The sequence below is a fragment of the Palaemon carinicauda genome, chromosome 18 (genome assembly GCF_036898095.1).
Source record: "Palaemon carinicauda isolate YSFRI2023 chromosome 18, ASM3689809v2, whole genome shotgun sequence".
In the NCBI taxonomy this organism is placed as follows: Eukaryota; Metazoa; Arthropoda; class Malacostraca; order Decapoda; family Palaemonidae; genus Palaemon; species Palaemon carinicauda.
Genome location: NC_090742.1, coordinates 78969255 through 78996636, shown reverse-complemented (window position 1 = coordinate 78996636; position 27382 = coordinate 78969255). Strand labels below are relative to the sequence as shown.

Genomic DNA, 27382 nt, shown 5'->3' with positions numbered 1-27382 from the left:
GCTATGTGGCGTGTCAAGAATACGGCCCCTGATATTATGCGATATCCTAAAAGGAAACTTTAAGGATATTCGCGCCAGGAGTTAGAATTCTGGAGACCTTAAGTTTAATTCTCTGGGAATATCACTGTAGTCAAATATACCCTAGGAAGCTACTTAAAGGAACCTTCCATCAGGACTACATGGCTATCTCACCCAAAGATAGATTTTTCGCTTCGCTCAAAATCCGTTTTATATATATGGTAATTATGATGTTATGAACACAATGTATTTATTTAATTTTTTTAATGTAGCATGTCCCTGACATGAGAAATTCAAAGATAAGAACCTGTGAGCAATAGGCTAGAAAAAATTCAAAGTAGTGCAAAATCAAATAAAAAACCAATTCTTTTTCAAAAGCATTTTGGTATGTACTAATAGCTGTAAAAATTTATGATATATATGTAGAGTAACTCACTACACTAACCATTGGGAGGTTGGGCAGGTGTGGGCGTTTATGAGCTGGATGCTTCGGCTAATTATTTTATAGTTAAGAACCTTTCAACTTCAGAGTACACTCTTGGAACATATCTTATTCTTATCTACCGGCCTTACATTAGTTTATTACATTTATTTTTTTTTGTCTTTAAAAAAATATTGCAAGATTTTCTATGAATATGTATGAAACTAAATTCCACACCTTTTTTCCAACCCAGTGAGAAAATACAGCCAGAAGATGTTGGGAGATTTGCTTTGATATGTCATGCTACGTATTATGTCGTCTCGACTGCTCGATTTTGGTTTTCTTTATACCGAAGGTAAAGTATGGTCAACCTTTGTCCATTCACAGGAGTTATAACTTCTAAAATATTAACAGTACTGACAGAATTGTATATAAATTTTCTGAAATGATGTACTTTACTATCAGTAATTTCTCTTTTAAAGATCTTTTGATTTTGGCATATAAAAGGTAAAAGTATTGTGAATATATGAGAATTTAACCATGATTTAAGGTACTGTATAGGTTACAGAATAACTTACACCATTAGCAAATATCTCTATGTGATTATATATCATTAAGGTTGACTACCTTTTTAAAATATTTTTTAAAATATTTAACTTAGCTGGTGGATATATATGAAGCTAACGTTTCCGACGGTCGGCAGATTCAAAACTCTCGAGCGATCACTATGCTTGTTGGCTGGGTGTACACTAGCACCAACTGTCGGCAGGATACTAAACATATTCCGATACCATCCAGTTCTTCTCTGCCGATTGGAATGTCAACATTGGTTCCTTGCTCGCGCCTAACCTAAAAGTTTTCTGCAATTGGTGAAGTACTTGTAATGGTTTTTTGGCTTTCAGTGTGCTGGAATTTCTTCGAATTCTCTTGAATCCCTTTTTTGATTTTCTGTTGCTGAATTTTGCTCTTTTTTGGATCTCGTTTTTGAATTTTCCATAATGGCTGACCCTTCTCCTACTGACCCTTCCCCTTTTTATCGAAAATGTTCAAAGATTGTAACAGGCGCCTTCCAAAGGCTTCCATCGATCCCCACTCTATTAGTGTTAATTGTAGAGGCAAAACTTGCCAATTAGGGGATCGATGTGAGGAGTGTGTAGTTTTGTCTGAGTTTGAGTTTTTAGAATATGAGAAGTATACTCGAAAACTCGAGAGAGATAGGCGTAGAAGAAGTTCTTCTCGTTCGCTAAAATTGTCGTCTTCCCATGCCCCTGAACCTTTTCCTCCCCCTGTAGTGGTAGTTTCAGAACCCCCTACTTGCACTAATGAACCTTCTCTTAAGGATATGTTAAAAGCAATTCATGCCTTGGGTGAAAAGGTCAAATCGCTGGCCTCAGACAGAAATCAGCTTATGTCTGATGTCAAAATTTTGAAAAGTGAAAGTGTAAAAGTGAAAAGTGGTAGAAATTTGTTCAGTGTTAGTGCGGAGGGTTCGTCTGTTCGTGCCTGTCGCTCACCCAGACCGAGACTGCTTTCAAGCTCCCCAGCCCCTGGGAGAAGGAATGTCACAAGACCAAAGGTAGCAATAGGCGTTAAACAACGAACAGACGTTCCCTCAGAGGTTACAGATGTTGCTCCTCAAGCACGTTCTTACCATAAGAGAGGCGAGACGAAGTTCTACTCTTCTTCTGATGACTCGTTTGCTAAGAAAAAATCCTGGCGTCAGGTTTCGAGACCTTTAAAAAGAAAATTAGTTCCTTCAGAACAGAGTATCCATCCTGGCTGTAGTCTTTGGAGCACCCCGGAACGTGTTTCTTCTTTAGAGGAAGGTTCTCCGATTAAACGTTCATATTTAACGTCTTCTTTTGTGGCCCCGTAGGCACCTTCTAAGAGTCACGATCCCGTTGTGCTTTCTGGTCGTTCCAGACGTGACCTTAATACTGCGTCTCTCGTTGATAGTGATGACGTTTATGAACAGACGTTACCAAAATCTACGTCTGCTTCGAATGTGGTAGATCCTAAACTTAGTGTTTTGCAGGACATGCAGTCTAAATTGTCCTCCCTTATGCAGGCTTACGGCCCTGCAGTCACCGCAGTCACGACGTGACGTTGAGCGTCAGTTACTGCAGTCCCGGCGTGTAGTCGATCGACAGTCACTGCAGTCACGACGTGACATTGACTCTCCTGCCTTAACTTCTCAAGTACAAATAGATGTAGGCTGTCAAGCTTTACCTTTGCTACATTAGGAGATTTCTCCTTCTCGTAAGGATTTAATTTTGTCAGACGAAGTTTTCTCTGAAGAGGAAATTGATGATCCTCTCGCTACTAATGCTCCTTTAGGGATCCTTTCAGAGGAAGAAGGACCTAAGATTGTCCAACAATCTCTTGATTTTAGAAAAATCATGAATATTTTTAGAGAAGTTTTCCAACTCAGTTTGTTTCTGCTGCTCCGCGTTCGCCTCCTTCTGAGTTTACGTTACGTTTGACTGCTATGACACCTTCGTATACGAAGTTAGTTCTCTCTCGCTCATCCAAGAGAGCCATGCACTTACTGGGAGACTGGTTGGCAACCAGAAGAAGCTTAGGAAAGTCTGCTTTTGCTTTTCCTCCTTCTAAGTTAGCGTCACGTTCCAGCGTATGGTATGACATGGGAGAAGTTCTCGGCTTGGGAGTACAGTACCTGCCTCTGCCCAGGGAGACTTCTCTAGCCTGGTAGACTCTCCCCGTCGTCTAGCCATGAGACGCTCCAAGATTTTATGGACCCCTTCAGAACTGGATCATCTATTGAAAGAAGTATTTCGTGCCTTCAAGGTTTTTAATTTTTTGGATTGGTCCTTAGGAGCTTTAAGTAAAAAGTTTTCTCCCTCGGACAATGATACTGCCATCCAAATCATGTCATGTATGGACAAGGCCATTAGGGATGGTTCCAACGAACTAGCGGCTGTTTTCACTGCAGGAGTGTTAAAGAAAAGGGAATCTTTATGCTCTTTCCTTTCTTTAGGAATTACTCCGTGCCAGAAGTCAGAGTTAATGTTTGCTCCTCTTCTAATACTGTACTCTGTTCCCTTAAGAACTTATCAAAGATATTGCTTCGTTGCTTGCGTTGAAAGATACGCATGATCTAGTGGCCAAAACAGCACGCAAAGTTTTGCCCTCTTCCTTTACCAGCGTCAAACCCAAGTTTGATACACCAGCCTCGAGATTTATTCCTCCCTTTCATGGCAGAGCCTCCAACAGAGGCACCTCTTGCCCTGATGGAAGGCGAGGTAAGAAAAGAGGATCCAGGTCCTCCCGTGGCAGAGTCTGACTGTCCACGGCTTCAGACAGCAGTAGGTGCCAGACTGACGAACTTCTGGCAAGCATGGGATAGAAGGGGAGCGGATCAGTGGTCAGTACTCTTATTAAAGGAGTGTTACAAAATCCCATTTGTACGGAAACCTCCTCTTGTACATACTCCAAGAGACCTCTCTCCCAGGTATTGAGAGGAAGCAAAGAGGCAAGCGTTGCAACATCAGGTGTGTCTTTTGTTAGAGAAGGGGCAGGGGTGAAGGTCTTGGACCTTTAGTCCCCAGGCTTTTACAACCGTCTCTTCCTGGTTCCGAAGAACTCGGGGGGGCTGGAGACCAGTGCTAGATGTGAGTGCACTAAACGTGTTCATTGTGAAGACCAAGTTCACGATGGAAACAACAATATCTGTTCTAGCAGCAGTAAGGGAAGGCAACTGGATGGTCTCTCTCGACCTCCAGGATGCGTACTTCCATATCCCCATTCACTCAACCTTTCAAAAATATCTAAGGTTCATGCACGGGAATTTAATGTACCAATTTCGAGCATTATGCTTCGGCCTCAGCCCTGCTCCTCTTGTTTTTTACAAGGCTCATGAGAAATGTAGCAAGCTTCCTACATTCGTCAGGGATCAGAGCCTCCCTTTATTTAGACGACTGGTTGATCAGAGTGTCGTCCTTCCACCGCTGTCTGGAGGATCTCAGGTGGACATTGAACCTAGCCAAAGAGTTAGGTCTCCTGGTGAACAAAGAAAAGTCACAGCTGACTCCATCCCAGACGATTCTATATTTGGGGATGGAGATACAGAGTCAAGTTTTTCGGGTTTTTCCATCGCCCACAAGATTGGAGCAAGCTCTTTCAAAACTTCATCTCTTTCAGAAGAAGAGCAATTGTTCGGTAAGGGTTTTGATGAGCCTCGTGGGAACCCTATCATCGTTAGAACTATTTGTCTCCCTGGGAAGACTCAACCTGCATCCTCTTCAGTTCCACCTAAACCAACATTGGAACAAAGAGAAGGGTTTAGAGGCTATTTCCATTCCGATCTCAAGCTCAGTCAAGACGTGCCTGGCTTGGTGGGACAGCAACCTCAGACGTCGAGAGGGTCTCTCACTGGCCCCCAAGAGCCCAGACCATGTGTTGTATACAGACGCATTGGACATGGGTTGGGGAGCAACTCTGGAAGATCGAGAATGCTCAGGTCTTTGGTCCAAAGATCAGAAGGAACTCCATATAAATCACAAGGAGCCTCTGGCAGTCCATCTAGCCTTGAAAAGTTTTGAGAATCTGAGGAACAGTGTGGTACAAGTGAATTCGGACAATACCACGGCCTTAGCTTATATCACGAAACAGGGAGGAACCCACTCTCACTCCCTTTTCGTCACCGCAAAGGGCCTTATCATTTGTTCAAAGGAAAGAAACATATCCCTTATGACAAGATTTGTTCAAGGAGAGAAGATTGTGAGAGCAGACTGCCTCAGCAGGAGGGGTCAAGTCATCTCCACGGAGTGGACTCTTCACCAAGACGTGTGCGAGAAGCTATGAAGGGTTTGTGGTTGCCCTACCATAGACCTGTTTGCAACTTCCTTGACAAAGAGGCTTCCCACTTACTGCTCTCCAGTCCCAGATCCAGAAGCAGCCCACATAGATGCTTTTCTTCTGGACTGGTCCCATCTAGAAATCTATGCCTTTCCTCCTTTCAAGATCCTTCACAAGGTACTGCAGAAGTTCATCTCTCACGAAGGGACCAGGTTGACGTTGGTTGCTCCCTTCTGGCCCTCCATGGAATGGTTCACCGAGGTACATCAATGGTTGGTGAACGTTCCAAGAAGTTTACCATTGCGGATGGACCTCTTTCGTCAACCTCACATAAAGAGGTTCCATCAAAGCCTCCCCGCGCTTCGTCTAACTGCCTTCAGACTATCGAGAGACTCTCTAGAGCTAGAGGGTTTTCGAAGGAGGCAGCTAGAGCGATCGCAAGGGCGAGGAGATCCTCTACCATCAGGATCTACCAATCTAAATGGGAGGTATTTAGAGACTGGTGCAAGTCCTCTTCCGTTTCCTCATCCGATACCACTGTAGCACAGATCGCGGACTTCCTGCTTCATCTCAGAAATAACAGGAAAAGCCTTTCTGCCTCAACTATTAAAGGCTACAGAAGCATGTTAGCTTCGATGTTTAGACACAGAAACCTAGATTTGTCTAATAATAAGGATCTTCAAGACCTTCTCAAGTCTTTTGAAACTTCCAAGGAACGTCAAGTTACTACTCCAGCTTGGAATTTGGACGTAGTCCTTAAGTTTCTTATGACTGAAAGATATGAACCACTAAACTCAGCTTCTTTCAAAGATCTTACCCTCAAAACTCTCTTTTTAGTGAGCCTTGCTACCGCAAAGAGAGTCAGTGAAGTGCATGCCTTCAGCAAAAACATTGGCTTCTGCTCCAATAAAACAGTATGCTCCCTGCAGCTTGGTTTCCTGGCCAAAAATGAGCGACCATCTCATCCATGGCCGAAGTCATTTGAAAGTCCCAACCTATTGGAGGTTGTTGGGAATGAAATTGAAAGTGTCTTATACCCTGTAAGGGCTCTGAAGTTTTATCTTAATAGAACTAAAACGTTACGAAGTAATTCAGAGGCTTTATGGTGTTCAGTGAAATAGCCCTCCTTGTCAATGTTGAAAAATGCCTTGTCTTATTTTGTTAGACTTTTAATCAGAGAGGCTCACACTCACTTAAATGAGGATGATCGGAGATTGCTTAAAGTTAAAGCTCATGAAGTCAGAGCACTGGCAACATCAGTGGCTTTTAAACAGAATAGGTCACGTAGAAGTATTATGGACGCAACCTTTTGGAGGAGCAAATCAATGTTCGCGTCACATTATTTGAAAAATGACCAGACTCATTATGATGATTGCTACACATTGGGACCATTCGTAGCAGCGAGTGCAGTAGTGGGTGAAGGTTCTACCACTACATTCCCTTAATCCCAATATCCTTTTTCTTCTCTTGAAACTTTTTAAAAATTATTTTTGGGTTGTATGTGGAGACTGAGATAGTCTTCCGCAATCTTTTGATTTGGTGGGTGGTCAATCTTGTTTCTTGAGAGCGCCCAGATATTGTTGAGGTCCTGTTATAGGGGTGTTCACCCCATATATATCAGCACCTCGAGGTCTTTCAGCCCCCTGAGTGGATCGCTGGGCTTCATAAGGAGAGCGGACTAATGAGGCAGAGTATCACATCAAAGTCAGCTTCCTTATCAGGTACTAATACTTAAGTTTATTTGTTAATTGTCAAAACTCTTGAGCTTATATTCCTGCAATGTTTAATACTGGTCTCTACCCTCCACCAAGGGTGTGAATCAGCTTCATATATATCCACTGGCTAAGTTAAATATTTAAAAATGATATTTTCAATTTAAAATAAATTTTTGAATATACTTACCCGGTGGATATATATAATTATAGTCCCTCCCTTCCGCCCCTCTAGAGACCCTATGGGCTGAGAAGAACTGGATGGTATCGGAATATGTTTAGTATCCTGCCGGCAGTTGGCGCTAGTGTACACTCAGCCAACCAGCATATTGATCGCCCGCGGGTTATGAATCTGCCGACCGTCGGAGACGTTAGCTTCATATATATCCACCGGGTAAGTTTATTCAAAAATTTATTTTAAATTGAAAATATCATTTTTTTCTGTTTTGTAGACAGTTTTTCTTTTACTTTTCACTAGCAAAGTGACTGACACAGTTTTCGGTTTTATGTGTCAATAAATGCAGCAAATCAATTGTTGAAGTGTTTCAATATTGATTGCAAACTTTATGTATTTTCATTTGTCTCTGAATTGATTGATTGATTAAAAGTTTTCTGGCATCCTGACATCTAAGGTCATTGACGCCGATAGCATTTATTATATATGAAAAATAAAACGGATTTTAAGCGAAGCGAAAAATCTATTTTTGGGTGAGATAGCCATTTTCGTCCTGATGGAAGTTCCTTTAGGGTAGCTTCCTAGGGTATATTTGACTACGGTGATATTCCCAGAGAATTTACCTTAAGGTATCCAGAATTCTAACTCCTGGAGCGAATATCCCTAAATAAACTTAACCAGGGATATCGTATAATATCAGAGGACGTATTCTTGACACGCCACATAGCAATCTACACCCCGAATAGAATTAACACTTCGAGAGGTCAAAGTGGCAATAAAACGAAAAACGAGAATGAAAGGAGAGCCGTTAATAAGGTACCTCTCCTATCTCGCTTCGAGTGTGTACACAGCGCCGCCGCCGACGCCATCTGCATTCCTTGTAGCGATACACAAGGTGCTACAGATACTGCATTATAGGGAGGGGTCCTATAGCCCTTTTTGTGAAAAAGGAAGGGCGGGTCCATCAGGACGACATGGCTATCTCACCCAATAATAGATTTTTTACGCTTCGCTCAAAATCTGTTTTTTGGGCTCAGGCCATGTCGTCCTGATGGAAGTATACTAGAGCATTACTGTATCTGTGGATTCTCAGATCGTGCCGTACTCTCAAGAAAGTATTTCCTGGTCAGCATAGACCTAGAGACCTATGATGTTACTGTCATACATCATTTCATCTAAGCATAAACCATGTTAGTGCTTCCTACCCCCAACAGGGAAGAGTCATACTAGACTCTGGAAAAAGTCTCGAGGAGTACATATACCTATGTATGAATAACAGACAAGCCAATATAGAGGTCTCACCCTATATGTTGTAAAGGAAAGTTTGTATAAAAACCACCCGTGTCAATATGAAATACCGACAAGTCCCCCGGTCTGCCGTTCTTATTACTGGATTGGACAAAGGTTTATATCTGAATAGGAATAAATTTGTATATCCGCCACCGTCCCTATAGGGTATGAAGTCTTTCCTACTTGGGGAAAGCATAAACCAATGAATGTTTGCTTGTAGCAAGGAACAATCTTTAGGATTATTCATGTTAAAATTATTCATAATTTAAAGTAATGCTAAACCATCTTCTAGTAAAATGACACAGGCGAATGAGACGCAAGGTTCGCAAGAACTAGTTTATTGACAATCAATAAAATAAAAATAGGTTAATCGACAATTATACAATTATAAGATGTGGATAACCAACAAATAAGCATAAGGATTATAGTAAGCAGAAAAAATGGTTACATCTGAAAAGAAAGAACATATTGTATATGTGCCACTTTTAATATCGAGATATTAAAATCATTAAAGTCTGTCTTACTATTCAATCACACTGGCGTCAGAAACGCTTGGCACACGTGTCTGCACTTATGCTTGGTTCACCTTTGTTTATGGAACAGTCAACGAGGACACCTTAGTGACCTAACACTTAGTCTGTAGAACAGTTCGTGACTACACACCCACCCTTGAATTAATCGTCCCAATTAATTTCACTGTTCCTCGCGGAATTAAACAGTAGGTTTAACGACACTACCTACTGCCACCACAGACCTCTTCAGTTGCTCCACTTGCTTCGCATAGTGTCTAAAGAATACTCTGGATGGCTTCCAGCCAGTGTATGAGCGAAGATGTTCGAAATCCATATTATTAAAGAAATTTATGGAAGAGGCAACTTTTCTCGGATCATGACCTGCGGGTGTACTATCTGGATCCGCTCTGCGAATAAAATAGGTGATTTTCGCCCTTAGTTGCTTCAGAGATAAATTTGAGCCTGGTGTTTCTCCTCTAAACAGCTGACCTCCCTTAAAGTCTGAAGTCCTACAAAGATAGACCTTTAGGCACTCCACTGGACATAGAGATGCATCTTTCAGAGGGCAGATTCTCCAGGGACCCCACCTGTTGGTGGGTAGCTCGTTCTTGGCAAGAAATGTTGGGTCCGGAAAAAGGTTCAGTTCTCCCCCATTTAAGAACGGAACATGACCTTCCTCTCTCGAGAGGGCTAGTATTTCACTAACTCTAGCCCCCGAAGCGAGTGCAAACAGAAATATAACTTTTTGGGTCAAATCCTTTAAAGCACACTCCTCATTGTTCATCAATGAAGCAAAATGAAGACCCTTATCCAGAGACCATGAAATGGGTTTCGGAGGTGCTGATGGTCTGAGCCTAGCACAGGCCTTCGGAATTTTGTTAAAAATGTCGTTAGAGAGGTCGACCTGGAAGGCATATAGAATAGGTCTTGTCAAGGCGGACTTACACGTTGATATTGTGTTGGCTGCTAAACCTTGACCATGGAGGTGGATGAAGAATGATAAGCAGAAGTCTGTCGAGATCTTTTGTGGGTTCTTCGCCTTGACGAAGGACACCCACTTTCTCCATGATGACTCATATTGTCTTCTGGTGGATTTGGACTTATATTCCTCTAAAAAGTCTATACTCTCTCTTGATATCCCGATTCTTTTTTTCACTGCTAGGGAGAGAAAATCATGAGCTGCAGGTTCCGGGTTTTCTGTGATGAAGCGCAGACAGTCGACTTCTGAACTCGCTGAGTCAAAACTGGATCCGATAGCGGTAGAAACTTCAGCTGTAGTTCTAATGCCAGAGGGAACCACACGCTGTTCGGCCACTTGTGAGCCACTACTGCCGCTTTCCCCTCTAAAGATCTCAGTTTGTCGAGGACCCTCAGTAGAAGGTTGTGCGGAGGGAACAGGTAAATCCTGGACCATCTGTTCCAGTCGAGGGACATAGCGTCCACTGCTTCCGCTAAAGGATCCTCGTACAGGGACACGTAGAGAGGTAACTTCTTGTCTTTCGTCGCAAAGAGGTCTATCTGCAGTTCCGGGACTTGACTCAAGATGAAAGAGAATGATCCTGCGTCTAGGGACCATTCTGACTCTATCGGTGTGAACCTGGATAGAGCGTCCGCCGTCACATTGCGGACTCCTTGAAGGTGAACTGCTGACAAGTGCCATTTCTTCTTCTCCGCTAGCCGGAAGATGGCCAACATCACTTGGTTGATTTGAGGTGACCTTGATCCTTGTCGATTCAGGCATCTCACTATCACCTCGCTGTCTAGTACCAATCTTATGTGGATCGAGTGGCGAGGGGAGACTTTCTTCAATGTAAGAAGTACTGCCATGGCTTCCAGAAAATTGATGTGAAACTTCTTGAATAGGTTGGACCAGGTTCCTTGGACCTTCTTCCAGTGAGAATAACCTCCCCATCCTTCTTTCGAGGCATCTGTATGAATAGTCATAGAGGGGGTAGGTGGCTGAAGAAGCATCGATTTCTTCAGTTGTTTGGATTTGGACCACGGCTTGAGAAGCGTTCGTAGACGAGTCGGTATTGGTCTTATCAGATCTCTTCGCGCGTTTGATGCATATTTTCTCCAAAGTCCGGTTGCATCCTTTAGCTGTGCTCTTAGCACTGGGTCTGTTACTGAGGCAAACTGGAGAGAGCCCAGCATTCTCTCCTGTTCACGTCTTGATATCCTTTTGGATTCCAGAAGTCTCTTGACAGAACCTGCTATTTCTTTCCTCTTCCTTACAGGGATGGAAAGTTGGTGTGACAGTAAGTCCCAGTGGATTGCCAGCCACTGAAACTTTTAAGATGGAGAAAGTCGAGACTTTTTTCTGTTGATCTTGAAACTTAGATGTTCCAGGAGCTGGATCACCTGTTGGGAAGCTTGTATGCATTCTGTCCTGGATGCTGCCCACACCAGCCAGTCGTCCAGGTAGGCCACTACTTGGATTCCCTTTAGGCGTAATTGTTGGAGAGCTGCGTTCACAAGCTTCGTGAAGATTCTTGGGGCTATGTATAGCCCGAATGGCATGGCTCTGAAGGCATAGAGTCTTCGTTGTAGCTTGAACCCTAGGTAGGAAGAGAGGTGACGACTGATTGGAATGTGCCAATAAGCGTCTGACAAGTCTATGGAGACGGTAAATGCCCATTTGGGTAGTAAGGTCCTTTTGTGTTGGAGTGTTAGCATCTTGAACTTGTAGTTTACTATGAACTTGTTGAGTGGCGACAAGTCCAGAATGACTCTGAGTTTTTCTGAGTCCTTTTTTGGAACACAAAACAGCCCTTCTTCCAGAACGGGGGTAGAGTGTTGGAAGAATTGTGGGAACGGAGGTGGAGTGCTTTACCAGCTCCAACCCAGTCCATTCTTGATTAGGCTGTGGGCCCAGGGATCGAAGGTCCAACGATCCCGAAAAAGATGAAGTCTCCCTCCTACCGGAAGCGTTTCACTTCTGCTGCTGTTGACGTGAGGCCTTGCCTCCTTGACCGCGTCCTCCCCTGAACCCCCTTCCCCTGGAAGGGCGTCTAGACGAACCTCTGGCTGTTCCTCTAGCTCTCGGGCGAAAGGTAGTTTACTGCCGTTCGAATGCTGGGTTAAATGCCGGAGACTGAGTTGTCACGGCTTGGGGTACCAACTGGTACGTAGTCGGGGTTTGTGCCACTATCTGGGGCACTGCGGTCATGGGAAGTTGCTGCTGTTGCTGCCTGTAAGGTTTGGCTGGCCGAGAGGGTAGCCTAGGCTTCTTAGTCTTCCTTTTTGGTTGGGGACCCTCATCCGTGGAAGACTTTCTTTTAAGAGATATGCCCCACTTCTGGAGAAGGTTTCTATTTTCTGTACCTCTTTGACCACTTCGCTAGGGAAGAGGTCTTTACCCTAAATGCAAGAGGAGATTAGTTTCCTCGGTTCGTGCCTCACCGCAGCCGAGGCGAACACAAACTCTCTGCAAGCTCTCCTAGCTTTGACGAAGCTGTAGAGGTCCTTCGTTACTGTGGCCAGATGGGTATTGGCCACTACCATAAACATATCTTGAGCTTTGGGGTCACTTGCCATCGTTTCCAAAGTCGTTTGTAAAGACATCGATGCAGCAAGTCTCTCTTTTGTTTCTTGCTCCCTGCGCAAGAGAAAATCAGACAGCTTTGGGAGATCTTCACCGAACTGACGTCCGGCAATATCGGCCTCCAACTTCCCGATTGAGAAGGTAAGATGGACGTCCTTCCAGTCTTTCTGGTCCATGGGTAAGGTGAGGGACAGAGGTTTACACTCCTCCAAGAAAGAACATGGTTTACCTGCCTCGACCGCTTTCAAAACAGCCTTAAATCCCTTCTCCATAAAGGGAAAGGCTCTGGTAGGAGAAGCCACAAAGGAAGGATGCTTCTTACTCAAAGCAGGTTCCTTTGAGTTTGTGAAGCCCCTCTCTTTCATTGAGCTCGATAGTAAAGCTTGTGCTTTATTATGATCAAAAACTGACCTCCTTCGGCTCCGTCTCTTCCTTTGAGGCTGGCTCCTTCCTAAGACGGACATAGCAGTCCGGGTAAGACTCCTTGTTGGGCCAGAATTCCACTTCTTCAAAGGAAATTGAGCCCAACTTCTCCGAAATGACAATCTTTCCCGTTGTCATAGGCATGTGCTCGGCATACCTCCAAGGATTGGCATCCGAGCACAAGGGAAGGTCCTTCACGTTGAGCTTCTTCTGGGGCCCACTTGATGCTGCAAGTCTCGGCATCTCCAACTTCATTGCAGCTTCCTTCTCATCATTCTTCTTCTGCATCTGTTGAATCATTTCAACGATAGAAGAAAGAGTCCTTCCCAGATCATCTGGGATAGCAGACGATGTTGAGGGAACAGGTTCAGGGGTCTGAACCAGAGTAACCGACCCCTCGTCGATTTCTTCTTCCTCAGTATCCGGAGCCTGGGTCAGCTCCTCTTCTTGGTCTTCTGCCAGAAGATCCTTTTCGGTGTACTCAGACACCTCAGACATCCTATCGTCCAGTTGAATGTCTTCTAGGGCGTCCAAGACTTCAGAATACACCGGAATCTGAACTAGAGGTCTCTCCGCTTTAGGCTGGGGAATCACTGCATCCGCTGATGCCTTGGGGAAAAGGTAAGCCCTCATCTTCTTGCTTGGAAGACAGGGGCCAAAAGTATTCTTCTGGAAGCCCCTCACCCAGGTTCGAAGCTTTTCCCTAGCTGCGTCCCTTGACTCCGCCAACATAGGGGCGTCAAATGCTTCAGTAATCAGGTTTGTGCTAATCGTACATACCTGAGGGTCCCAATACCGGAGATCATCTTTGGAGGCTGCGCATGCTGCGTGCCTCCTGCACAACTTATGTCCACAGAAGTTCTTACTGCGGACGTTGCAGAACATGCTCCCGCACTTCGGATGGTCCTCCTGTAAAGAGAAGAAATTCCATGAGTATCAAGTGAGAAACATATCACTGGATAACTAATGTTAAAATATATATACTGTAGCTTAAAAATAACTAAGCTAGAAGGGAAAGAAGGAAAGACACACACTTGTATTTCCTGCCCAGCCAATTGCTGTAACCTTCCAGATAATAAAATTTTTGGTTAATTTTATTCTAGAATAACCATCAAGGTATTTCCAGAGGAAAATGTAGGTGTAGCTCACACCAATATAAAGAATTTTAATATACTGGATAATTAATAAAGAAAGAACTCACTTTCTTCATCTGTTCAGTCTCACAAAAGGCTGTACAAGACAACACAAGTATGTTGGAAAAACTTAGTGTTACAATATATTCTATACTATAGTTTTCTCCATGCAGTATATACTATACTGTAGAAATACTGGCTACTGTATATAATATAACATGCCGGCCGGCACGTACCTTAATATAGTTCCAAGGTATACTCCCTTTAGACTACTGGGTGGAAGATCGCTGGTTCAGATGTGTGTGCCGGCCGGCAACTATAAACGCTAGCGCCCGGCTGCCGGTCGCTAATCGTAGCAGCCGGCAGATCTTATGGTGTGCTTCTGTTGCCGGCCGGCAGTGAAAAGGAACCAGAGAACTTCCACCTGCCCGACTGCCGGCCACTTAAGCCGGCAGTCGGGCTAGGGGTACAAACACTAGAAGAGAAACAGAATGGATGTAAGGATATAAGACGCCACTGCCTTACAGCCCTGCATCCAGAAAGAGTGAACATAAGGAAGGGGAGAATGTGAAATTCAGGCTTCCTTCTATCCAATGCCGCCTGGCTCTACTGACAGACATGGATGTGAGACCAAGGGAGGTCTGGGGAACACTCTACAGAAGTTAGGCCTTTGCCGGCCGGCAATGGACTGAGTCAGTTCCACATCTTAACCTACACTAGGTACAAATGTAGAATGACGGCCAAGAGATGTAATAGCTAGGCCATTACTAAGGATAGGGGGGAAAGGGAGAAGAGGGTCCTACAAACTCTGCTTTAGTAAGAGATCACCCCACGGCCAAGAAAGCTCATCCTATGGGCCTAGGGGTTATCATGGGAGGGAGGCTGGCAATACTTGCCATCTCCCTCAGTACTAAAACAAAGTTTGGTGTTGTTATTCACAAGGGAAAGAAGAATCTTATCCTTCAGACCGAGAACAACAACTCTGGACTAGTCTGCTAGATCACTAGAAGAAGGAATCATCTCGTACAGAAACCTTCAGATGTGGTCTAGGGAGGCTAAGCCTCCTATGTCTGCTCCTGGCCTAGCAAAGGAATCTCATTCCCTATGCTAGAAAGAAACAGACCCAGACTAAATACTCTGATGTCCTACCCCCTCCTGAAGCCAGATTCTCTGGATACAGGAAAGAACAGAAACGCCCTAGTATAGTTATATCCAAATGTTTATTCAGATAAACAATCAGGGTTAAGCCTAAGGCTTAAAACAGAGGGAAAAAGGATTGCACTTGATCTCCGAGGAGAAAAGAGCAACCAGGAAGTGTGCGAAAGTATACTAAGGCTCCATAGGCTACTAGCCTAGGCGCGAAGAGAATCGATTACCTAAATCACCGAAACTCTCTCGTATACGATCTTGGAAGAAAATATCAACAATATCTTGTATGTATAAAACTGCCTACAGCTTCAATAAATTTTAAAACACTCGGAAATCTGTATATCATGATAAAAGTACTAGGGCCAAACGCCTGGGCTACGAAGCTTAGCGTAGGCTAGGATCGGTATTTCAATCGCCGAAACAGAAATACTAACGGCATCATATAAAGAATTCCTATTGTAAAGCTAAATAGCTAGAATTATTAAAGCATAAGGGCCGGGAACGTCGCTCTGGCTAACTAAATGACTCATGCATGGCGAGCGACAGCGTCCAGGATGCCTCCAGTAGGCAACAGCTCTTGTAACTTTAATATCACTATCGATTTATTTTAAAAACACCAAGAACTTACATTTATACATAATAAAGGGATTTTGACGAAGGAAAAATCTATTTCTGGGCAAGAGACCTGTGCCACCCGTGAAATGCTCCTTAGCATCATTTCTAAGGTATATAACTGCTAGATAATACCAGAGAAAAAAAGGCATAGGAATGCTAGGTGTGAACCCAGCTCGCTCACCTGAAAGGTGTCGGTATAAGTAATACGGGCGTGAAAATCACATGCAGAGGTCTCGTACTAATTAGATATCTCCTCGTCAAAATCCCCCAAACCAAGAGGAGCCGTCCCAAGTCTACCACAGACCGTCGCTACCAACAAGCCCACCCACGCCAATGACGTCACTCCTCATAGCACCCAAGTTTGGGTCCAACAGAGAGGGCGAGCAGAGGGTGGGTTCACTGGGCGGCACAGGTCTCTCGCCCAGAAATATATTTTTCCTTCGTCCAAATCCCTTTTCTGGGCTCCGACCTGTGCCGCCCAGTGAAATAGTACCAGAGAAATGGTCCCAAACTTGGAACCAAAATATTAAAGGAAAAAAGAAAAATTAAAGTCAAACATACCAAAAACATGATTTAATACACGTAAATGTAAATACATGGTATTCGAGAAAAAGAGAACTCCTTACGTAACAATAAATGCAATATAAGTAACAAACATGGGATGTAAACTAAATGTAAAATCCTAGGATATAGGAGAAAAACATGAGCATCAAAATAAGGTCTCAACAAGGAGAATACCAGGACTAAGGATTACTGTAAGGATAAATATAACAATCTCGAATGACTATAAGTGAACATCGGCAAAAATATATAAGTGTTAAGGACTGTACATAAGGATGCAACTGAAGGGTGCGATCCAAAAGATAAACCAAACCACTGTAGGGACAATAAGTGAGGCAGGTAAGGGGAAGAGAAAAGGGGGAAAACAAGACTTTGTGATTAAGATTCATGATGATCAGGAGGAACCACACTTCCTGCTGCCACTGTAGCAAATTTTAGGGCTTCCAAAGGTTTCAAATAGTGCCGTTTGAAAACTGTTGGGGACTTCCAGCCTGTATATTTCGTGAGGTCATCAAATTTCATGTGATGGTAATAATTGATAGAAGTAGCTACAGCTCGAATATCATGGACATGAGGGAATGATTCTGGGTTAGCCTGTTTGAAGAAATACATAATCTGTTGTCTAATCCCTTTAAGGGTGATGGTTCCTCCGTTCTCTCTAATAAATAAGGGCCCCGGGGACTTAGTGGAAGTTCTATTTAGGTAGGCTTTCAAAGTCGTAACTGGACATAAGGATGTATCCCGTGGAAGGGGAACAATCTTCCAGGGGGACCATCTGTTTTGGGGGTCCTCATTCTTTGCTAAGAATGTTTTGTCAGGGGAGAGTAGAACTTCTCCTGACGAGAGAAAATCAATATGGCCTGGATTTCTAGACAAGGCTGAAAGCTCCGAAATTCTAGCGCCAGAGGCTAAGCTCATTAGGAATAGAGTTTTCCGTAATAAAGGGATTTTGACGAAGGAAAAATCTATTTCTGGGGAGAGACCTGTGTCGCCCGGTGAAAAGTCCTTCTTGTCACTTTTCTGATATAAATAACTTCCAAATATACCAGAGAAAGTTAAAGTATGGAATGCAGAGGTTACTACCCTCGCGCGAGCACCCCTAAGGGCGTCGTATATAAAGAAAGGGCATGTGAAAGCCACTATTCACAGGTCATCTTCCATTTAGAGTATTCCTTCGTCAATATACACGAGGGGTGAGCCGCAACAGCGGTCTCAACCGCACCAACCTGAGCCACCCCACCGACGCCCGACACCAGCGCCATCTGACATCCTTCTGATTTGGACTTGCCCGCAAAGACGAGTTTTTTTTTTTGCCCAGTGTTTTTTCGAAGTGTTTGTCGTTACTGTAATTCAACATGACTGGCGTTGCTACTTCACCTTTACCAATGTTAAGTACCATAGTTTGTTTTGACAGCTTATTGCAGTACCGGGCATTTGTTCCGTTTCCAGTATGGTGGTTTTTAATTTTGGAAGCGATTGGTCTGCCGCGGTATCGGCAGCCATTTTGGGTTGTGTTCGCTTCGGTCAATTTTCAAGTTATTATTGCCCATCTGGTACTCTGTCATCTAGGTTATATCACTTACGTTTTATGACCAATTTAGTATCATTATTTATTATTAGTTTTTACTATGGTATTTATTTGCTAGCAAGTCCAATTTGGACCTACGAAGAATAGCGATTTAGTCTTTGTTAGTGCACATGATTCATTAGGAGTGTCAGAAGCTAATTTGAGAACATCATTCAGAAACCAGGAAACTGCGGTACGACGAGTTGATGGTTTCAATCTGGCACAAGCTTTAGGAATGGAAGAGAGGTATGAATCCGTAAGGTCAATATTGAATCCAATCTGAAAAATCTTTTTCAAGGCAGATTTAATGGTAGTAATAGTACTAGCTGCTAGGCCCGATTCAAATAAAGTCCTAAAAAAGGTTACTGTTAGGTTCATAGTCATTCTCTCAACCTTCGAGTCCTTTAAGAACTTGGCGAGTTTCTTGACAGCCGAGTCATATTGTCGAAGGATGGATTCCCTCTTATCTGATTCCAAAAATAAAGTATTTTGAGGGTCAATATCTGCGCCTCTTTGGGCCGCAAATTTCATAAAGTCCATAAAGTTAGGGCACTCTGAGCGTTTGAGGAAGCGAACACAGTGTAAGTTTGTACTGTCTGTGTTAGTATTGGATTGGGAATCCGCCGGGGGCGGAGACCCAGTTCCACTAGAAGGGGGAACCAATTGCTCTTGGGCCAGTTGGGGGCTACTAGAACCACTTGCCCCTTGAAAGATCTGAGCTTGTCCAATACTTTCATCAATAGGTTGATTGGAGGGAATAGATAAATCTTCTCCCAAATGTTTCAATCCAGTGACATTGCGTTTGTGGCGTAGGCTAGGGGGTCCAGGTTGGAGGCTACGTAGCACTCTAGTTTGTGATTGGACTCTGTCGCAAACAGGTCTATCTGAAGGCCCGGGACCTGGGATAGAATCCACTTGAAAGACTTGAGGTCCAGGGACCATTCCGACTCTAGTGGAGTCGTTCTGGACAGAGCGTCCGCCACTACATTGCTTACTCCCGCCAGATGGACTGCTGAAAGATGCCACTTGTTGGACGTTACCAAGGAGAAAATGGCTAACATCACATGATTTATGTGTCCCGATTTCAAGCCTCCTCTGTTTAAGCAGCGAACTACGACTTCGCTGTCTAGAACCAATCTGATGTGTTGGTTTCTGGCTGGGGACAAGCGTTTCAGAGTGAGGAACACTGCCATGGCTTCTAAGACGTTTATGTGAAGCTGGCGAAACATTGGTGACCAAAGAACTTGGGTCTTCTTGAACTGGGAGTATCCCCCCAGCCTGTTAGGGAGGCATCCGTGTGAATGACCAGCTTTGGAGGTGGATATTGCAAGGGGACGGATTTTGTCAGATTCTTTACCAATGTCCATGGTTGGAGCCTTTTCTTTAGGATTGGAGGGAGACGAGCTCTTTTGTCTCGATACTTCTTGTTCGCCCTGGAACTCCAAATCCGATTTATGACTTTTAGCCTGGCCTTCAGTAATATGTCTGTCACTGAGGCAAAGTGGAGGGCACCCAGAATCCTCTCTTGGTTCCTTCTGAACGTCAATTTGTCCTTGAGGAAACGTTTCGTGTTTCTTGCTATCTCTCTTCTTTTGGCCGAAGGAAGGCGTAGGGTGTGGGAGTTTAGGTCCCATTGTAACCCTAGCCATTGGAAAGTCGACTTCGGAACTAGGCGAGATTTCGCGAAGTTGATCCGGAACCCCAAATGTTGAAGGAATGATAAGACCTTGTTTGTTGCCGTCAGGCAGTTCTCGACGTTGTTCGACCAAACGAGCCAGTCGTCCAGGTACGATACTACCTGAATTCCTTGGGTTCTTAGTTCTTGTATTACAGTACCGTCTCTGCCAGTTTGGTGAATATTCTGGGTGCTATATTTAGTCCGAATGGCATTACTTTGAAGGTGTATGCTTGTTTGCCTAGCTTGAAGCCTAGGTACGGACGAAAATGTCTTGCTATCGGAACATGATAGTAGGCATCGGTAAGCTCAATGGAGGTGGTGACGGCCCCACGGGGAAGAAAGGTCCACATGAGAGACGGTTAGCATGTGAAACTTGTCGCATTGAATGTAAGAGTTTAGATGGGATAGGTCCAGGATTACTCTTCTTTTGTCTGAGTCTCTCTTTGGCACGCTGAATAAGCGACCTTGAAATTTCAAATGACGTGCCTTTGAGATTGCGTTCTTTTGAAGCAGATCGTCTGTGAACGAGGCTAACTCTTTTGTTGGGTGTTGGTAAAAACTGGTTGGTGGAGGGGCCCTTCTATCCAACTCCACCCCAGACCTTTGGAAATTATACTGAGTGCCCAACTGCTGAAAGTCCAGTTCTTCCGGAAGATGTAAAGTCTTCCCCCTACCTGTGGTGTCTCAATAATTCGTGGAGGGTTTACCTCCTCGTCCTCCGCGGAGGCCTCGGCCTCGAGGGGCGATCCGTCCACCTCTAGCACGAAAGGCACCCCTTGCGCCAGAGCCTCTGGAACGTTGGTATCCATGAGAGGCCCCCTGAGTCTCTAAGGTGGGGGTTGTAGACCGGGGAAGCATAGGTAGCGGAGGCTAGTTGACTCTGGGGACCAACATGTATTGTTGTTGGTGATGGCCTTTTGAGGTGGAAGGGAGGTTTCCCTGAGCTAAAGGGACCGGTTGAACCATCTGCTGGGGCTGCCGGGTTTGGTAAGAGGGGAAGGGCCTCAGTCTCTTCCTGCCGCGAGATTGGGAAGTGACAGGTTCGAACTTGCGTTTAGGGACTAGACCCCAACGCACCTTGAGGCTCTGATTGACTCTAGCAGCCTCGCTGAGGACGCTATTCACCAGATCTTCTGGGAATAGGTCTGTACCCCAGATTGGGGCCTTAATGAGTCTGTTAGGCTCATGCCTGATGGTGGCTTCCGCTAACACATGTTTGCGGCAGCAGCGCCTAGCTGCCAGGAAGTCGTAGGCATCCGACAGCAAGGTGTGGAGCAACGATTTGGTGAGCACTTTGAAGAGGGGTTCCTCTTCATATATGAAAGAGGTCAATTCTGCCATGGTTGCCGAGTTAATCGAGCGACTTAGGCGCATACGAGCCTCATACTCGAGGCGAATCAGGGACTCCGGGAGCTTAGGGAGTCTCTCACTAAATTGAGTGGAGGCGCAATCAGGACTTAGCTTACCCACAGTGAATGTCGCCGGGGCACCAGTCCAGCACTCATGGTCCCCAGGGAAAACAAGGGAAGTCAAGTCTGTTTCCCACGGCTGCGGTAATGGCTTGTCTTCGTTGACAGCCTGCATGGCAAGGTCCATGATCTTAGTGACACACGGCGTAGGGGTGCGCTCGTCTATCACAAACATGGTGTAGGAACTCTTAAAAGGAGTGAGCATCGTGTTGACGCACTCCAGCTCATTAAGGGTCCGAACCCAAGTGGACTGGGCCTGTTCTTTCGGGTAAATGACGGTCTCCCTAGGGACTTTGTCTAGGCGGACCAGAGCCTCCTTCGCGAGGCGGGCGAAGCCAGGGAAAGGAAACTGCAAACCCGGCGGGTAGAACTCAAAATCTTTCACCGGCCGGGTGCCAAAACCCTCGATGGTCAACATCCCATCCTTGAAGGGTGCATGAATTGCTAACTTCCACGGGTTGTTCTTGACAAACTCTGGGAGTTTCGAAGCATCCGGAATAGCGTACTGCTGCTGTTGGGGCAGACCGGAGCTCATGAGATCCTCGACGAGAGACTCTTGGTTCTGAACCTTAGAGACGAGGGTGTTAAGTAAGGTACCAAGGCGTTCCAAAGTGTTGGAAAAAGCCGACACGTCGAAAGAAGGCGCCGGGGCGCTTACCGCCGGCTGCATGGGTTGCGAGCCGGGTGTCATTCTCGACTCCTGGACGGGAGGAGCAAGTGTGACTGGGTCTTAAGGGACCGTGGAAGACGAAACTCGTGAGGATGAAGTCCTATGGGTTTTTGGTTGTTTCGTCTTATTGGAAGACCTGCGGGTCTTAGTTAGAGGTTTACGTATTGACTTAACCTTCGGCAACACAGAAGGGTTGCTGGTATCAGTGGGGTGTCGTCCAGAGAACCCCTGAAAGGAAGAAGTAGATGATGTAGAGAAAGCCCGACTAAGGACAGGAATCTTAGACCGGGACACACTTGCCTCACTTACAGTCCTACCTGGGTCTGGCTCATCCAAGGCCATATGTTCGACGTCCAAGTTCATGGCGGCCACGTCACTGGTGAAGGTTTCTCCAGGAACACCGGGGTCTTCGGAGAGGAGTTGCTCAGTGATCCCGGCGATGATAGGATCCGCCAGCTCCTTAGGAACAGCCGCCGAATGTTTGGCGTTTGGGTAAAGGAGGTTGCACATCTCCTCAGAGAGAACGTAGGGGTGCCGGGCCTTGACGTTGCGGGCGAACCCGCCGACCCATACCTTGAGTCGAGCCAAGGCTGTAGACTTGGCAGACTGTGAACTCTGAAAGAGAAGGTACCGTTACTAAGGAAGGAGAGGTAGGGAACACCGAGAAGGTGAATAAACCGAACGCATACGTCGTCGGAGTCTCCTATGATTAATTTAAAATTAGAATATTACCGGATAGCAGGTAAATTCCGAAATTGGTTTAAGAAAAACTATAACGTATAATAACGGTAGGAACACTTACTGAGTCCGAAGTGAGGGTGGAGACAAGGTCGTAGCAGACCACACAGTTGTCGGGCTGCCAGACAGTTAAGTCGCCGACGTGGACCGAACAGTGGGCGTGCGACCTACACACATCATGTCCGCAAGCTTGCTGTAGAACGGCCGCACAGACTGTCATCATACAGCGAACCACCTGTAATAAAAGGGATACATAAGTATCATAGGTAATTCGGTATCCTACGGGGATCCCGGGTGTGCCGGGACTAAAGTAAACGATAAGAAACGTTAGCATTAGGATACTATATAATGTTCTCCCGGCAGGGCCGGGAGAAAAGGTATGAATTAAGTTAACTTATAATTAGAATTAACCATATAGTTAATGATTAACTTAATAATAAACAATAAGGGGATTCCGTGTATGGTGAGATCATTCCGGGTAAGTGTAAGGGAGATAAGATCCCTTGTGCATCAGAGAGTGAACACGTAGAGATATTAGGTTAACGTAACATGATTCCGTTGGCTCCGGAGAGACAACTGAGTGAGGGAGACAAGCACCGGACCTACCGGGGTAGGAGGGGGCGGACTCCCTACTAATAGGAACCTTAAGTAATACACTCAATAAAACTATATAATATCCCGCATGGGGAACGAACAGAGAGCTCACAACCAAAGGAACAACCAAAACTCCCGCTCTCCCGATGGCCAATCGAAGAGGGCGGGAATCCGGCTGTGGCGGAAGGAAGTGAATAACTCGCAAGTGGAACAGATCTAGGCTCGGATAAGGCAAGGAGTCAAACGGTATCCCGGGAAGGGATGGGGGGGGGGAGAGGTCGGAGAAAACGGACGAGAGGGATCGGCCGAGAACCCGAACAGCTGACTCCAGGTCTCTAAGAGACGGCAGGTATCCCTAGGGGGGATGGGGTGTATGCGTTGGCATACTCAGGCTCAGGTAGTGGGAGGAGCCACAGAGGGAAAGAGGAGTATGGGGAGGCATACTCGAGATCAGGGAGTGGGAGGAGCCAAGAGCCGCAGATGGATATGGGGTGATCGCGAGAGGCCGAGCAAGGACAAGAGTACCAACCTGTCCGACCAGAACGCGAGACACTAACATAACGAATGATCACAACACGGAATAAAATGACTAGGTTAAGGAATGCAAGATAAGCTGATACATTAAATGAGAATCCTCTCATGGAGAGAGAGAGGGGGACCCAAGAAAGGCCAGTGAAAACAAACAATGCAAGGGTGCGCCCGCCAGTACGGGGAGGACCAGGGCTGGACAGGGGTGCCAACATAACACCGAACGGAACAAACCGAGTGGAAAACTAAACATAAAACACTGTCGATCGAGAGTCCCCCTCAAATAATGACTAAACTCTAAAATAACAGCGATTCCATGGAATCGTGGTAAGAGAACTAATCTTAAAATATCAGCACAAGGCGTCTTCACGGTACTGACTGAGAGGTGCGCCGCCATAACCTAACACGGCATGGGATAACCATGGTGATAACAATAATAGTAAAATAACTGCTCAAACATCGGTAAAAGCGCAAGGTTCAAAACGAATAACAAATAGTATGGAAGATCAAATGTAAATCGTTAAGAACGGGCCAGGAGGTAGCAAGAACTAAAATGTCCGCCGCGTAGCGGGGCCGACAACAATAGTGAAACAAGTATTCATGTAAAACACTAAAAGTAAGGTAAATGCTACCTCTGAAAGCTCAGAAAGCATAAGTCTGGTACTTAACTTCGATGAGGAAGCTTGAGAATCCGACATGATGAGCAGAAAGGGTGTAAAAATCCAAAAAAGCACAGCGAAAAAATCACAGCAACTAACAAGAGCGATGCTAAATGAGGAGTGAAGTCATTGGCGTGGGTGGGCTTGTTGGTAGCGACGGTCTGTGGTAGACTTGGGACGGCTCCTCTTGGTTTGGAGGATTTTGACGAGGAGATATCTAATTAGTACGAGACCTCTGCATGTGATTTTCACGCCCGTATTACTTATACCAACACCTATCAGGTGAGCGAGCTGGGTTCACACCTAGCATTCCTATGCCTTTTTTTCTTTGGTATTATTTAGCAGTTATATACCTTAGAAATGATGCTAAGGAGCATTTCACTGGGCGGCACAGGTCGAAGCCCAGAAAAGATAATACTCAACTTTCCAAAGGCAGAAGAGGCTGGAGAAAGCATCATAAAGTTGAAAATTTCCAAGATTTACGAGAAAACACGGAAAAACACCGAGTTGTTGAGCTACATAAAAAGGAATGCTGATGGCGCCGTCGGCGGCGCTGTGTACACACTCGAAGCGAGATAGGAGAGGTACCTTATTAACGGCTCTCCTTTCATTCTCGTTTTTCGTTTGCTTGCCACTTTGACCCCTCGAAGTGTTAATTCTATTCGGGGTGTAGATTGCTATGTGGCGTGTTAAGAATACGATCTCTGATATTATGCGATATCCCTGGTTAAGTTTATTTAGGGATATTTGCTCCAGGAGTTAGAATTCTGGATACCTTAAGGTAAATTCTCTGGGAATATCACTGTAGTCAAATATACCCTAGGAAGCTACCCTAAAGGAACTTCCATCAGGACGACATGGCCTGAGCCCAAAAAAGAGAATTCAATTAAAACCATAAAAGTTAAGAATTCATTATAATAGATAGTTTTCAGAAGACCTGCTTCTGAAATAAATCTAAAAATGCCGCTCGCATAGTAGGACACATCATGTCCAAGAATCTTGGCAAGGATGAACCTGCCATCCTCACCTTGAGCCTCAAACAGATATCTATTTCTTAAGTTATTATTATTAGGGCATTCGATCAACTAATTCCTCACTGTTAAAGGTACTAAACAGTCCTCGCAATACGGTTGGTGTTGGCCCTTCAGCAGAAACTTGTGTGTCAACCGTGTGTGACCAATACGGAGACGACAAAGAGTCGTCTCCCATTTTCGGGGTATCATGTTATACCTCCAAGGTGATATGATATTTGTCACTTCCCTCATTTTATTGCCATCCAGACTATCCCAGTGCTGTTGCCATTTATTACATACCAATTTATTGATGTAAGGTAGGAAATCATTACAGGGAATGGGATACCTCCTTGGTAGCAACTCGGATGCTGCATTCTTCTCCAGTAAATCTGCCTTCTCATTCCCAGACACACCTACATGTGCTGGATCCCAACAAAATTGAACTGTTATACCTCTCCGTCCAATAATAAAAAGCCATTCTAAAATCTTTAAAACTAGAGGGTTACTAGAATTAAAAACTTCTAAAGCTTGAAGAACACTTCTTGCATCACTGAAAATTGTAAAATTACCCTCCTTTTCCAAAGCTATATTCTCAATAGTGGTTAGTATGCCATATAGTTCGGCAGTAAATATAGATTCTTTTAGAGGAAGTGCGCCTCTATAATTAAAATCATTACTATGTACTCCAAATCCTACGCCAGCATCAGATTTGGAGCCATCAGTATATATAAGAGTCGATCCCCTATGTTCTGCAACATGTTACATAAAAAGAGACCTGGATTTTAAGTCAGTAATATTCTTCTCAACTCCAATAAAATATTGACAAAAAGATACATCACGTAATTTCCATGGATGAGTTCTTGATCCCTTGAATGGAAGCACCTTAATTCTAATTATATCCATATTGTTTAATAATTGTTTCACCCGAAACTCAAAAGGTTGAGGAGATTTTGGGTGCAACTCAAAGTATGTTTAGTGCCTTACAAAGCTTGCAGTCTGAAAGGCTAAAGAATTAGGGAGTCTTTGCAATCTAAACCAATACCGAATAATAGAGGACATTCAGTAAAGGTCTAGAGGCAACTCCTCAGCATCAACAAGGAGACATGTGATAGGTGAGGTTCTAAACGCTCCTGTGGACAATCTAATACCGGCATGATGTATAGAATCTAATATTTTTAACCGGCTTCGGGTGGCGGAGGAGTATATTTCGCATCCATAACTAATTTTGGAACTAATCAAGGCCTTGTATAATTTTAAAATAGTATTGCAGTCTGGCCCCCATGATGTATGGGACAATACTTTTAAAAAATTCAGAGCCTCAAGACATTTAGCTTTTAACAGTTTTAAGTGAGACACCCACATAAGCCTACAATGAAATATCAAACCTAAAAATTTAGCTTCACTTACACATGGGATACGTTGACCTTTAATGTATATAAGTGGAACCTCTACATACGAATGTCCTAACATACGTATTTTCCAACATCCGAAGTAAAATTCGACCAAATTTCTGTCTCGACACCCGAAGTGTTGCTCCAACATACGAAGTAAACTTTACGCGTACGCATGGAATTTTCTCGAAAGCGTCCAGCGTCATTTGTTGTTGACGCCGCTTGACGGCAGCACATCGAAGGGACGCCAATCGATCGTCACCTTGATCAGTCCTCTCATCTCGTGCGCATCGTGTGGTTGTCCTCTATTCGCTCAGTTATTAACAGTGTTTTTTTTATCTTCCTTTTTCACGTGTTGTTTTCTGTGTTCTGTAATCATGGGTCCTAAAAAGCTTAGTTTCTGTTCAGGAAGTAGTAGTAGTGGTGAGAAAAGAAGGAAGTCTATGCTTTCATTAGAATTAAAGCAAGAAATAATAGAAAAGCATGAGCGAGGTGTACGCATTCGCGATCTGGCTAAACAATATGGCCAGAATATGTCTACGATCTCGACGATCATAAAACAGAAGGCAGCCATTAAGTCAGTGAAACCTTCGAAGGGGATCACGATTATTTCCAAATGTCGTAGCCCTACCCTTGAAGAGATGGAACGACTTTGGTTAATATGAATCAAAGACAAGGAGATTGTTGGCAATACGATCACGGAA

At 44.6% G+C, this 27382-nt stretch overlaps 1 protein-coding gene across 1 annotated transcript in view; it reads left to right on the top strand.

Annotated features, from left to right (window-relative positions):
- The window catches only part of fsd (fates-shifted), a 407209-nt gene that overhangs the window by 191368 nt on the left and 188459 nt on the right, over positions 1–27382 (top strand). The window contains exon 3 of the mRNA XM_068391723.1: positions 693–794. Within this exon, the coding sequence (XP_068247824.1) occupies positions 693–794 (102 nt within the window). The remainder of the gene's footprint in view (positions 1–692; positions 795–27382) is intronic.